Source organism: Cryptotermes secundus, unplaced genomic scaffold (genome assembly GCF_002891405.2).
Source record: "Cryptotermes secundus unplaced genomic scaffold, Csec_1.0 scaffold279, whole genome shotgun sequence".
Taxonomy (NCBI): Eukaryota; Metazoa; Arthropoda; class Insecta; order Blattodea; family Kalotermitidae; genus Cryptotermes; species Cryptotermes secundus.
Window position 1 is genome coordinate 139429 of NW_019726227.1, and position 14094 is coordinate 153522.

The window sequence follows — 14094 nt, forward strand, 5'->3', positions numbered from 1 at the left end:
GAATTGTTTTGAAAGAGACTGTGGACCTGTCGTCTTGACAGATTACTGATGATGATGATGATTGGAGAGGGTGGGTTTCCCCATGCACTGAGACCAGTATTGGTCCATTGTGCTTCCCTCTATGATTTTCTACCAGTCTCTATACCCTACCGATATTGGTGCGTACCATCAGTCCCGACCGAGCCAGCGAGTTCGGCCTCTACTGGCTTGGCGGTATCTATAATGCTTCCCCCATCTATCAGAGGCGTTAGAGACTACTGTTGGGCGGGAAATGTCCTTGAATTTAGCTCAGTGACCTCCTTTGGAGATATGAGGTTCTTTTACGTGCCGTAAAGCTACGACACGGGACCCACGGCTTAAAGTCCCTCCCGCAGGACTTGTTCCCTGAATTTTTCCGCCCTTAAAAATTCCACGACCTCCGCGGGGTTTGAACCCGCGTACCACGAGTCATGAGATGGGAACGTTACCTCTAGACTACGGAGGCCGCTAATCCATAGACTAACTTCAGTGATGACGGACGTTCATCGTTTGTTCTGGAGATCCTCGCCGCGCTAACACGCATGCTCAGAGGGCGGCCTTTGTAACGGTTTACCTCGACGGATACTGACTCAGAACAGATCATTTACCACGGAGGCGGGCAGAAGTGCCTGTGGGAGAGGCATATTTAAATACATACTTGAGCATAACGAGAAACAAACACTTCACTAATGGAGCGATTCTACATTGTCATTTTTGGATTATCGCGGAGCAGAGGACGATAACTGAACAATGAATTGGTAAAGATTTAAAAGAAAACGATCCCTGTGTTTGTCTGGAGGGACTGAGGAAAACCAAAACGAACGTCAGTCAGGGTAGCCGGTGTCTCTGCCAAGGCTCAAATTGTGAACCTCTAGAATACAAGTCTAGAGCAATACTGCTACTGTAACCGCTAGATATACATTACTATTACTCATTACTATTCATGAGACCGAGTCTGCCTCTCTCCTTCCGTTCTTCAAGTTTCTCTGTGTTTTATGGTGGCGTCCTCTTCCATCAATCCCTTCACGCCTCCACACAAAAACTCGAATTGCGAAACCTGAACCGGTGGGGCTAGATGAGGTTCTGTTTGCCTTAGGTACTCTTCTACCCTGCAGACGGAAGCCATACATTCTTCCGTCTCCTGAAGTAAACGGCATCAAAACTCAGACGACGGGACTATTTGTTCAATCCATGCTTTAATTGCTGCACACTGCGAAATGGTAAAGTGACTGCTGTACAATCCTGCCATCCCACAAAATTCATTACCTACCCTGTGTTCAATTTCGTTCTGCTGTTGTGCCCCTCCTGCTGCTATTTACCGCTCTGTTGTTTGTCACGCAGAATGACAACAAAGCCATCAGACCGTACTCCGCACCTCGTTCCTCGTTGCCATGACTACTGCAGGAAGGTGTCAGTGCCCACCCCGTCCTCGTGGCTACAGGTAGCGACACATTACCTTTCAAGTCCATTTCTAAAAATTGAATTTGCTATTTTAAATAGCTGTAACGTATCTCTCGCCAACAAGACTTCACGAAACTGCCCACGGATGCTGACAGGTAAACTGTCCCTAAAATGAGAGGCAGACAGTCGCATAGAAGAAACTGAGTTGCTTTGAAAATGGCGAAGTCTTGCGTGCATAGAAACAGAGGCTGGAGTACGGAGAGCGTGCAGTCAACAGCAGAACAAGAAGTAAATTCAGAAACGTCCCGGGAACAGAAGAAAACTGCAACACTACACACTGTTCTGTCCGGTTCCAAGATTTGTTCTCCTAGCTTGAGAGAAAGGCGGAACTTGAAGACGAACAAATAAAGTCTCAGGAGTAGAGAAAAACACACAAAAAGGAGCTTTAGCAAATACTGTTAACACGATATGTAAAACCGAAGATAAACGTGATGAGACGTGAGCTACATACGGGGGAAAACAAGAAATGCAGTGCGGTTTCAGTTGGAAACCCCCTTAAATTCGGCCGTTTGATAAATATCAAACTTGACCAATAAGCATATTAATTGCTTTCTGTACCACACGCCGCTGCTGGTACATTCCAGGATTTCTTTTTCCTTGGCACTACAGCCCCAGTGGACCTAGGCTTACCTCCATGAAACTCTCGGTTCACTTCGGTTTTTCTAGGTCTTACATATTCGGTAGGACTCCTTGGGCGGGTGATCAGTTCGTCGCAAGGCCTCTACCTGTACATAAACACAGAAAAACGCACACACACAAACTAAACATCCATGCCCTGAGTGGGATTCGAACCCACGATCCCGGTTTCCAAGCGAGCGAAGACAGTACATGCCTTAGACCGCTCGGCTACCGTGACCGGCCTCAAGGCTTTTTACTCGCAAAGAATTTAACGAATTTATGATACGGCCTCGGACGAGACGCGACCTGGCCACAGCGAACCGGAGCTGGACGGTTGCCAGAGAGTGCTGGCCGAAGCATCGGCACTGCGGGCGTCAGAGCTCAGGAACTGCATCCCTTTGTTTGATACCTGACAACGCCTTCAGCATCTAGTGAGACGGTACGACTCCTCCCGCTCCTGTCTGGAGGGAACAGGACAGCCGGCGTCGCACCGAGACTGCAGCCAAGCACCTGTCTGGAGCGCAACGAGGCAGTATTACTCAACGCAATCAATTCCTCCCTGTAGATGGAGGCAATATTTTCATTCATCCACAATACTAAACGGCGTCACAGCTCAGCATACTACAATATGAATAAATAAAGAGGGTCTGGGGTTCTCACAGCGGTGGTTATCATCTGAGACATAACGCCACATCTGTTGAGTCAACCGACGTTTCGGAGGAACATATCGCCTCCATCGTCAGGGCCGAAGAATAAGCAGAGCAAGAAACCAGCGTTAAAGCAGGTGACAAGCGGAGCCAACGACCCAGATTTGTTTCAATGACAGGCAACGGACTTCATCTGTTTCGTGTTTCCTAGAGCCTGCCATGCCCCGCACATTGCCTATAGGCCGACAATGGAATCAAACGAGGAAAGCTGAACAACCCGCGGCCGTATCCATGGCGATGTTTCTCTCTTACGTCACGACGCTCACTCTCTTTCCAGCCCGCAGGTTCATGTGGCCACGAAAACACAGCCAGCTCGTTGCAGCTGTGAACATACCGACACGATGATACGCTAACGCGTCGCGAGAAGCCAACACTGAACCGTCAACTGATTAAAATACATCACTACTTGTTAAGTCATGTTTTCGTGGTTTTCCTTAGTCCCTCCAGGAAAATGTCCTTCCCCATTCATCATTTATCAATCATCCTATCATCTGACGCTAGCGCAGTCGGTATAGCGACTGGCCACGGATTGGACGACGGAGGGTTCGGGGTTCGAGTCCCAGTAGGGGCAAGAATGTTCTCTTCTCCATGTCATCCAGTCCGGCAGACTGCTTTTACCGGTTCTCACGGTCTCTTCGCTTGCAGATTTCTTATATTTTTTCTTCTACCCTGAAGATGAAGGCGATACGTTCCTCCGAAACGTCGATTAACACCACATATACACGGTGCCAAATCTCAGAAGACTGATTTCTTCATAGTCACCGCCGTGAAAGCCTCAAATCTTACATAGTATTGAATTTAATAAGCGGCTGCTTTTGTGAATACGGCAGTGAACCTCTGACGACTAGGCTTCATGCCACTCCACTTTCAAACGTTTCGGGACGTGTAATTACGCGATTGAAAACAAGAGTGCGTGCAATTGCCTCCATGGGAGAGCGGGCAGCGTAGCCATCGGGTGACCCGCAACTCGCTTCATTCCTACTGTCTGTCGCCTTATGTTCATGGCTTTGTCATAAATAACGCCAACATGGCGGCCGTGGGAACGTGATAGCAACAACCATGATGCAGGAATTGCTGTGAATTATGTAAACGAAATAATTGGTCTGACGTCACAATATGGCGCCTACAGGAAGGTTTACCGCATTTACCGTACAGTTTGAGTGTCAAGACGTCGTTGCAGATCTGGGACCGGGTTCGAATCCTGGGGAAACTCTCTCACACATACATAGACACAGAGCAAATTTATGGACATATGTGTAACAAGCCGGTCTAGAAAACCGAAATCAACGGCCGTGGGGATTCGTTGCGCTGACCACGCAACACCCTCTATCTGCTAAAGTTGGCACTAACTTCGCCGACAAGCGGCGGTCGCTCGGTCGGTATAGTTCGCTTGCGGACTAACAAACCACGGAGTCTATGTGTAACAAGAATATTATCTTCTGCGATGTGACGTTGTTCAGTAAGGCAGACGGTTGTCGATGTTTCGGAGAAACCTTCTGCCCCCATTCTCAGTGTGCCAACGTTTCGGAGGAACTTGTTGCCTTCATCTTTAGGGCAGAAGACCGGAAGTTGAAAATGTTAATAGGTATATACCAGACTACACTGCGTCACGTCCCAGGAGACAGCAATGTTCTCAGAATCCCTCAACGGAACGTAACTTTGTAGGCAAGCTGTACTTAGCAACAATTCCTAGTGCCCCTGTGCTGCACAATGATCACGGAACAAACTGTCGGTGGCTTAGGAGAGAGTGAGTAGCACGACGCGCCATCTGAACTGCCTAATCATGGCCACTTTGATCGTTCGGACGCGAACATCTCCAATACTGCTGTCACAGAGGGCACCGATTGGGCACACCCCATTTTCACAAGCAAAAACATTAAACTGCATCTTACAGGATGTGACGCCGTGTAGCCCGATAGACATTTATAGACGTTCCGGAGGAACGTATTGTCTTCATCTGATGTCCACCAGTAAGTCAAACAAGTAACCAGGGGTAAGCAGGCGGTTTGCAGATCTGAAAATGGAGGTGGTATATTCTGCCGAAACGTCTGTGTCACAGCCTGGACGATATTTACTCTTCACAGACGCCGCCGTGAGTACCTCAAATCCGGCGTCGGCCAACTCAACTTCTCACCAGAAGCTAACAGTGGCGTAGCCAGTCAAGATGGTGCCTGCGTTGACAAAAGCGAGCCATGCCCACGATTTCAAAGTGTCCAGTTCTTTCAAGGCTTCCAACCCAAATCCTGTACGTATTTCTCTCATCATGTATGCTACACGTCTCGCCAATACCACCCTCTTTCACTTGAGAATTGTTTGACGAAGCTCCTCATTTATCAGTTTTCTCCATCCCCCAGGAATTCCCTCCCCCTTAAGTCCAACTAGTCCCCCAGCACCCTGCTCTCAAACACCTTCTTTCTCCCTCAGCGTAGAAATTCCCGGGTGACTGAGGCACTGTAGATAGTTCGGCCACTACAGTGATCAGGCTATGAGCTGGACGACTGAGGAACTGGAGTTCGAGTCTCGAATTGGGCAAGACATTTTTTATCTTCTATACGGCCTTCAGACAAGGCTCTGGGGCCTACTCAGGCTCCTGTCAAAAGGGTACCAGAGGCTCTTTCCTTGAGAGTAAAGGGACCAGGGCGTGAAGCTGACCACTCACCTCTACTTACTGCCGAGGTTAAGACTGCGCGAAGATATTTCTCCACTCTCTCACCTGTATTCACGATATAAAAAAGTAAAGCTATCCCTGTTAACAGGCCGTGAAGTCCCATAGGGTTGTGAGATGTTCAGGTTCCCACATTTTCTAGACAATCGGCTCACAGACGGCGGTAAGGTTGTCAATCTTACGGATCGGCCGCCTTTTACCCACAAGAATATTCCTGGTACTCATTTCTGGTAGATGCTGAGTCGACCCCAGGGCCATAGTGCGGCTGGAAGGATTAGGTCAACTGAAAAAATTCACCTCATCGGGACTCGAAACCACGACTTATCGGCTTGTAGCATAGTGCCTCAACCAGCTACGCTACCGAGAGCCCCTATTCACGGCACAAATGTTCAATTAATTAAGCAGATGGATAAGTTTACCTTAAAGGCAAAGTTGTGCACGTACTTAGTTAAGCACCACGCCATGAAAACGTAAGGGGTAATGGGGGTACTTACTGACTGAAAGGGTGAAGTGCGCTATTGTCGGAAGTGCCAGTTTAAATGGGTAAAGCCATCGAACTTTCCTCAGTCAAGTGGAAGTGGAAGGCATTTCAAGCGAATAGTCGGATGAAAAACCAAACAGACCAGCAGACAGTAACGAGCACTTTGTATATGTTACTCTCAAATACATGTCTACACAATATATCGCGTGAACAAACGTACATTTTACCCGACTGCCCACGTTCATACAGTCTTTCCCCAGTAGAGGAACCGACTACTGATCTTGCAGCAATTGCATCGGTACGACTTCTCTCCAATGTACGTCCCGAAAAGAATAACAGCAGAAGTTGACAGGGACGAATACCTACTACAGATTTCACAGTCATACGTCTTTTCGCCAGCGGAAGTTCTATACAGTGTTTCCTTGAACACAGACATGTTGCAGCGCTCACACTCATAAGGTTTCTCTCCCTCATGTGCTACTTATAGTGCAGACAAGAGCAAAAGTATCTTGCCTCTGCAGGAATCGATCACCGATTCCGGTGATGTCAATACAGAAGTTACATCGGCAAACTGAAGTGGCCTAAAGAACGCCTGTAATGTATTTATCATCCTCTGTTACTACAAATACATAAATCAATACAACCGCCAGCGAAGTGCAAGAACTGTCTGCTTGGAACAAAATGGGACTATCTCGAATCAGAGGACAATGACGTCACGATGAGGCAATTTCCGTCGGCTGCCTGAACCTTCTGTCTGCGTGTTTATAACATACGCAAAACCTAACAGAACAGAGGTGCGAGTCGGTTCATTTCAACACAGTAAATACATTTCGCGTCTGACTGAGCCCTCAAGGCGGATGGTGATAAAATGGGGGAACAGCAGTACAGGCAGCCCATGCTGCTGACAGGTAAAGTGGAAAACTACCATCCGCCTTCAGGGCTCAGTCAGACAGTGCTACAGTGTTTCCTACGTATGTATTTCTTTTTTTAATTCGCATAGTGGGGATTGGAGTCCACTTAGGTCCACTCGACACGGCTGCCACTCATTGGCCTATTGTGCCTGCCCCGGGTGATTATGATGGCGAATTTGGTGGAATGAAGATTGTGAGGGTAAACTGAAGTACTAGGAGGAAACCTGCCCCAGCGCCACTTTGTCCACCACAAATCCCACTTGACCTGACCCGGGTTTGAACCCGGGCCGCCGAGGTGGGAAGTCAGCGACTAACCGCTTGAGCTATGGCGCGGCCTTGTGTACTTACTTCAAGCCTTGCTTAAAGTCCTAACGCGTGCATTTATTTGCCGTTTATCTTCCAAGTTATGAGCTGCATTCGGCGTATTCCATGAAATTTAACGACTGTGAACAAGAAAAGAACTGTAAATACCACAAGCGTTTCTTTGCGCGTATCAAGCCAGAAATGCTTCGCCCATTCGTTGTCAAGCAAAACTGAACACACTCTATGCGAAATAAATGTTGCTTAAGTGTTGCTGTTTCCGAGACCGTTGGACAGAAGTGATAGAACTGTTTGAGACGGCTCAGTTACCGCAGCTGTGGCGACATACGTTTCACTCGGTCGCGTCTGACTCTGGCAGCGATTAGGCAGTGTGTGACTGGCCGCAGGAGAAACTTTCGCCGGCCGAGGTGAAGCAATTCGCTAACTTTTGTGAATTCAAGACGGACAGTGTGTCGGCTAAGAAGAGCTCTGAACTGATGTAGCACCAGAGTGTAAGGAAATAGTTCAGAAAGACTTCCTTTCATCAGGCCGAGATCGCAGTTAAGATACACACGGGACAATAATATTAAAATGAACAGTGCAGAAATATATTGCGAGGATGAGAACGATACAATGGCAGGCGATTTTGCTGATGCTTCAAGGTATGAAATTTGTCACTTTGCAAGGGACAAAATGGCCGACAAGCGAGAGAAAGTAAACCTACAGATAAGGGCTTGCTTCCAACCGGGTCGACGCCGTGAGTTGCTCAGATTAACGTCGATGGGTAGATTGATTAGTGAACATCGAACTGCAAAGGGCGCGAGAAGTGGTCGTGGCATAACGTCATGTACACCTACACAGCCTGAGGAAAGCCACGAAGCCCTCAGAACAGACAGATGTCCCACCCACTCTGCCGGGACGCCCAGTGGCAACGTCGCCTTCACCGCATCCGGCAGAGTTCCTTCAGGGACGCGCTGCCCCTAGAACCCCGCAACCGTACGATCACTGGTCTGGACTGCTGACTCGGGTAGGTGTTGGCGTCTTGTTATGGGTGACATTCGAAACGCGACGCTACCGTGAGGCCCTGTATGTGAAGCGACGGAAGCGTTACTGCATGCAACACACCGCGTTTTTTTTTCTTCTCATGTTGCTCAGCAACGGTAACCGCTGACGTCAAGCGCCCCGCACTAAACCCATATATTGTATGTGCATTATTTGCAGTCACATGGAATAAACGGATTAGTGTCTGTCCTCAACCGGTCCAGATTAAGTTCAGTACGCCGATAAGCTGAAAGAGAACTTTATCTTGGTCTAATACGACAAATTCGCACGACGCTCAACGGAAGATCTTTAACAGGGGAAAGGGTGGGGGCGAGGAGCATATGCAGAGAATAAGAGTATGTTACTGTCAGTTGGTTTTCAGTTCGAGAATGTCAACCTCTGATGCTCTTCTATAAATAGCGCAAATCTGATTATTTCAAACAAAAAGGTTCAAAATGCGAGTATTTTAGTCGCATCTTTCCACTTTTTACACCACAAACACATCAGGGATAACAACCCATGTGAGTTACGAGTATAAGTAAACAAAACATTTCTCTCCCTTTTCAAACTAAATTATTGTTTTTTGCTGAAAGAGTGAAAAAGTCCGTTTCAAGTATACTGGCCTGTTATGATCGAGAATAATAAAAAAACACTTCGGCAATCTTTGCTTGTGTTCATCTGTAGTTCCGAAAAGTATGTAATTTATCTCGAAAACTGCAAGAGTTATGGCAAATGTGTGAATGAAGTTTCGCTATGACTATTGTTCCGGACTTGTTTACTTGTAGAAATATTTGGCGAGTTGCGTTCAAATTTGATGAAAATCCGTTTAACGGTTCACGAGCTGTTTTGCGCGATTGCGCTAGCAGCCCGCACCTCCGCGGCCCGCCTGAGCTGCCCACCGATTTGCGGCAGGCTGTAAGATGACCGTGGGTGTTAGCAATGAACGTCTTGTTGTGTGGTACCTTATTCATGTTTGCAAGTTTTCCTCAGTCTCTCCACATAAAGGTTACGGTGTACCATAAAGTAGGCCACGGCCCCTCCCATTTACATATTTCTCAATTGTTAGCACAACTTGCACAGTTGAAAAACGACGTTAAAAGTATGCCAAGAACCAGAATGCAATTAACTCAGAGAAAACTAGAATGTGCGTAATATATACATGTCAACTACTGCCGCTAGACTACTTACATTAGATTAAATACAGCAAATACCATCCAGTGCGTCTGATTTTTAAGTAAATTATTTGAAAGCCCGATATGTTGCATGGCCAACTTCCAGGACATCCAATTATAAAATAAAATTTCGCATGACTTCTGGGGCACAACGCGGTGTAGTCCGTTGACAGTCAACCGACGTTTCGGAGGAACATCAGGGTCCAAGAATAGGCAAAGCATGAGACCACCAGCATGAACTGGTAGCAAGCACACCTGGCCATGAAGATGGAGGCGACTGGTTCCTGCGACACTTGAGCTGACTTTCAACGGACTTCTGGACGTTATATCCGTGAAGGCTTCGCTCTTCAGAACCATCGCTGTGAGAACCTCAGATCCTTCACACGATTATTTAAGTTACACCTTTCGGGCTACATCTGACATAAACACTGTCAAGTGAGAGTGCAAATTCTGTGTGACGTGTTAATGGGGGCGGTCAGATCCTGTCTTGTGGCATGTCCTTGAGTGGTTCGTGTGTACTGAGTCTCAGATGCAGTGAATGGTATAGGATATTATATTTAAATTCAAACGTACCTATTTGGGTTGACAGGGAACAAAAGCAGAGGAGCGTCGCGACGACAGGCAACAGACGTCCCGACGTCAAATCCGGCGCCGCGTGTCTCATCGTTCCAGACGGATGTAAACACACAAATCGATACACAAAACACACGCCGTTCTTCACATATCTGGATTCTGAAATTGAAGACACCAAAATTTCCAGTCAGCAACTTTCACGGAAACTCGAGGTTGCAACATGCAATGTTCTTTCAGGCCCCCAATATCGTTTCGCTACATTCTACTGCACTTTTCAATTCTTTACACGGTTCTGAATTTCTCTGTTGGGATGTCACTGCCACTGAAATCGTTTCGTCGAGCGTAACAAACTTTCACATAGTAATTAATACTCTTGATATATTTCCTATATAAAGTTACAAATTAGCTCTTGGGAATTTATATTTAAGTATGTTTTTATAACCAAAACAGTTCAGGAACAATACTGCAGAAATATGTTAATCAGTCGTATATAATAATGTGTTTGGTAATGTTGAAAGTATTTCAAAGTCTGACGACAGCTCACTTATTTCCAGACTACACACAATCTTGAACATATCACAAACTATACAACTGCATGTTTATTCTAATTCTGGTTGTTAAAGGTTCTCAGGTTTGCTATATGGGAAAGCACAACCTTTCACGTACAAAAGTCTTCAAAACATCCAGCTAGTCACACTGCCACTAAACAAACACGTTTAAAATTAAATGGCCAACTCCTTAAATTCCGCCACTGATATCTAATATAATGTTGTTTCTACCCGTACACAAACCCTTTCAACTTTCTACAGATCACATCACCGCAAACTAATCCACGCGTTCGCCACGGACTGTCCGCACCTGTATACAGGCCCGCTCACTCGTGGGGAAGCAGTGACGTCACGCGCTCTCATTGGCCGTTGCTATGCGATACTAAGGTGGGGATTTGGAATCCATGAGACGCGAGTTGAATGGAATGTAAGACACAAGCAGACTGATTCCAAAATGTCATATATCACTAATTTAACGACGTTATGTAAAGTGCTTACGTTACACGGCGGTGCCTGAAGAAAAACTACACGCATATCGCGCGGGCAGCCATGAAAGCTAAGCGCACGATGGTTTCAGTGACTTTACAACTCACTCAGTCATGCAGGTGAGCCCTCCTTGAGAAGTCGCCAGTTGTGCAGCTACTCAAGAATGTTCCAATTTTATTGAATCCGGGTGTTCACAAGAGCCCTCCACGGGCCCCTATACTGAGCCAGATCAATCCAATCCGTAACATCCTCTCTCTCCAAGATCCATTTTAATATTGTCCGCCTACCTACCCCTGTCTTCCCAGTGGCCTCTTTCCTTCTGGCTTTCCCACCAATATCATATATTCGACTTTTATTTATTTAACCCTTGGACAGAGGCTGATTTGAACTATGTTTAAGTACAATGTACCTGAATTTGCTATCAGGACTCTTAAAACCCGAGAAAATAATAAGCAATCTTCAGAAGACGATGGAACCCTGGAATTCCCGATCATGACTCCTCGTCCGACATATTTCAGGACCATGCGGTTGGTCCCCTTGATGTGTGACACACGCCTGATATTCGTACTATTTTCTGTTGTGTTCGTCCAGCGGACGGATGAGGTGTGAACCCAGGCAATGACTGCAGCATTTACGGCACTTTCTGGGACCTACTGATTGTGATGTCACAACAGCTGTGAAGTGACTGTTTTTGTATATTGCAGCCCCTACGAAGTGTCCTGGTGAGCTGCAACAACTAACTTGCAACTGTTTTCACAGTGGTGACCATTCATATTGTGGTCGTATGGGATTACACATTGTAGTTTTGTAGGAACACTATGCTCCCTTCTTGACTTCCTGCTGAAAGGCGGTGCTGGAAAAGTTTAGGCTAGCTCATTTACCTATGCTACTTTAACTGCAAACTTCAAAATTTAATTCTGATCATAAGTGGCAAGGGATTTGGGAGCAGGTGGTTGTGGACCATTTCAAGATGCAACTTACTGCATACAGCATTCATTTGGGACGACTGTGGTAGCCCTACACCTCAATCAGAATTATTATAGATGTTCATTGTATTCCTACCAAAATGACACTCTTTCCAACATGCGGAGATTCCTGTCTAGGATGACATGCTTCGGTACGTGTGTGCCATCTTCAGGATAAGTTTTTTGTTACAATTACTCTATTATATACTAATTAAAAGGTAAAAAAGTAAAACTATCCCTGTAACAGGCTGTGAAGGTCCATAGGGTTGTGAGACATTGAGGCTCCCATATTTTCTCTAGACAACTGGCTCATAGATGGAAGTAAAGCTGTCACCCCTATGCGCTGGCTGCCCTTTAGCCCCCAGGAAGATTCCTGGTACTCATATCTGGTAGAGGATGAGTCGACCCTAGGGTCATAGCGTGGCTGGAAGGATTAGGTAAACTGAAAAAATCTACCTCATTGGGACTTGGAACACATGACCTTCTGGCTTGTACCTCAACCAACTATGCTACCACATGCCCCATTACATACCATAAAATGTTTTGGTTTTTCACTTGCTTTCTTTATTTTGAAAAAATTAAAGGAGGGTTATATGAGATCACCTTGCTGTCTGTGTAACCACCTGTAATTTTTATTTTATACATGTTGCTTTCTATGTGTTTCCATGTCAGGAAAGTAGACAAGTAGTTCCTCCTAAAACTTCTTGTTTATCTGTTGGTTTACAGTCAGAGTGGCCAGCAATCTCACAGAGGTAAGAACCTGGAGTGGTCCAAAGATGGAAGCTGCAACTTGTACAAGGTTCCTAGGAAACTGAGATCTGATGTTCTTAAGACAGGGACTGGAGACTACTGTCTCCTGCGGCATGAAGCTGTGTATTCTTGTTAGATAGTTACCAACATTTTGCAGAACCAACTGCCTCCATCTTGGAAGGAGAAGTGTTTAGTCAAACATGGAGAAAAATGTTACAGATACAGAGAGAACCAGGACACGGGCCTACTGACCTCAGCATGAGATATCAGCTATTTCTCGATGCGTGAATTCGATTCGGTTCTCATCAAATTCAACAACACAGTATGTGAAAGCGTAGTAATCAATCACAACAATTTTATTTTTACCTGAATCGAAGACATGGTTCCTTACCAGCATAAGAGTGATAAGTCTTTTATACATGAGCTATTTTCTATGGCTTCTTACTTTATGTTTAGAAGCATCTCTTCATCACACTAGCTACAGACACTTAACAGCACTTAGCAAAGAACTAGTGTTGGGCACAAAAAATCAAATAATTTTATTATTCCAAACTGTAAAATAATTTGAGTATTTGAAGAAATGAATGCATTTATACAATTTGGAAAACTAACTAAAAGTATTCATTTTACTCCCTTGTAGGACACTGTAGCATACCATCGGATATCAGTACAATGTCAATTATTATTAGTCTGTCTCACACAATCCTTGAGAGATGAAGTGGGCAGCTTGAGGGGGGGCCACATACAATAGAATATACCCTCTTAAAGAACTGATTCATAAAAATAAATAAGAAAAACATATATTATTCCTGCATATTTTTAAAATATCTGCTTAATTAAAACATGGGGATGTCTGCCATTTCTTGAAACAGCTCACACTCCCCTCAACAACCACTGCTGCTACCATCAGCATATCACTGGCACATGATCCCAGATGACAGTCCACAACAAACAGAATATATGGCAGGCAGCAGAAACTAACATGAAGTTAACTGGTACACTTCACTTTCTTTGCATGATGTTCATACACCAAGCTGATATAGAAGCTTGTGCCTCCATGGGGTGCATGAGTGTTCACATCTCAAACAACTTCCCAATGATGACATAGTGAACTGTATCACTATTGACAGTAATGAACATTTCAAGATGTATTAGGCAGAAACTGAATATTTTTAAGGTTATCAAAGAGATAAGAACATGTAAGTTTTGAGGTTTTCACGGCGATGACAATGAAGAAAGTTGTCTTCTGGGTTTAGGCACCGTGTATTCTTCGTTTTGGCCGACGTTTCGGAGGAACGTAGCGCCTCCATCTTCAGAGCAGTTGAATAGCTGCGGAGAGCAGTAGCTGTGGTGATAGGATGTGGAAGGTGCTGCTTATATACGAAGTAGGCAGGGGGG

At 45.6% G+C, this 14094-nt stretch overlaps 2 protein-coding genes across 9 annotated transcripts in view; both read right to left on the bottom strand.

Annotated features, from left to right (window-relative positions):
- LOC111863978 (mucin-2) overlaps positions 1-10795 on the bottom strand; it is a 46906-nt gene extending 36111 nt beyond the window's left edge. The window contains exon 1 of the mRNA XM_023850829.2: positions 9948-10795. Coding sequence (XP_023706597.1) covers positions 9948-10038 — 91 coding nt within the window. The 5' untranslated portion in view covers positions 10039-10795. The remainder of the gene's footprint in view (positions 1-9947) is intronic.
- LOC111863980 (zinc finger protein OZF) overlaps positions 10020-14094 on the bottom strand; it is a 13258-nt gene continuing 9183 nt past the window's right edge. For 7 of the 8 annotated variants that reach the window (XM_023850838.2, XM_033751280.1, XM_023850839.2 and 4 more), the window contains one exon: positions 10020-10106. The gene's annotated coding sequence lies outside the window, so the exon portion shown is untranslated. Of the gene's footprint in view, positions 10107-12680; positions 12870-14094 lie in introns of those variants that run through there. The other variant, XM_033751278.1, reaches the window with a different exon arrangement.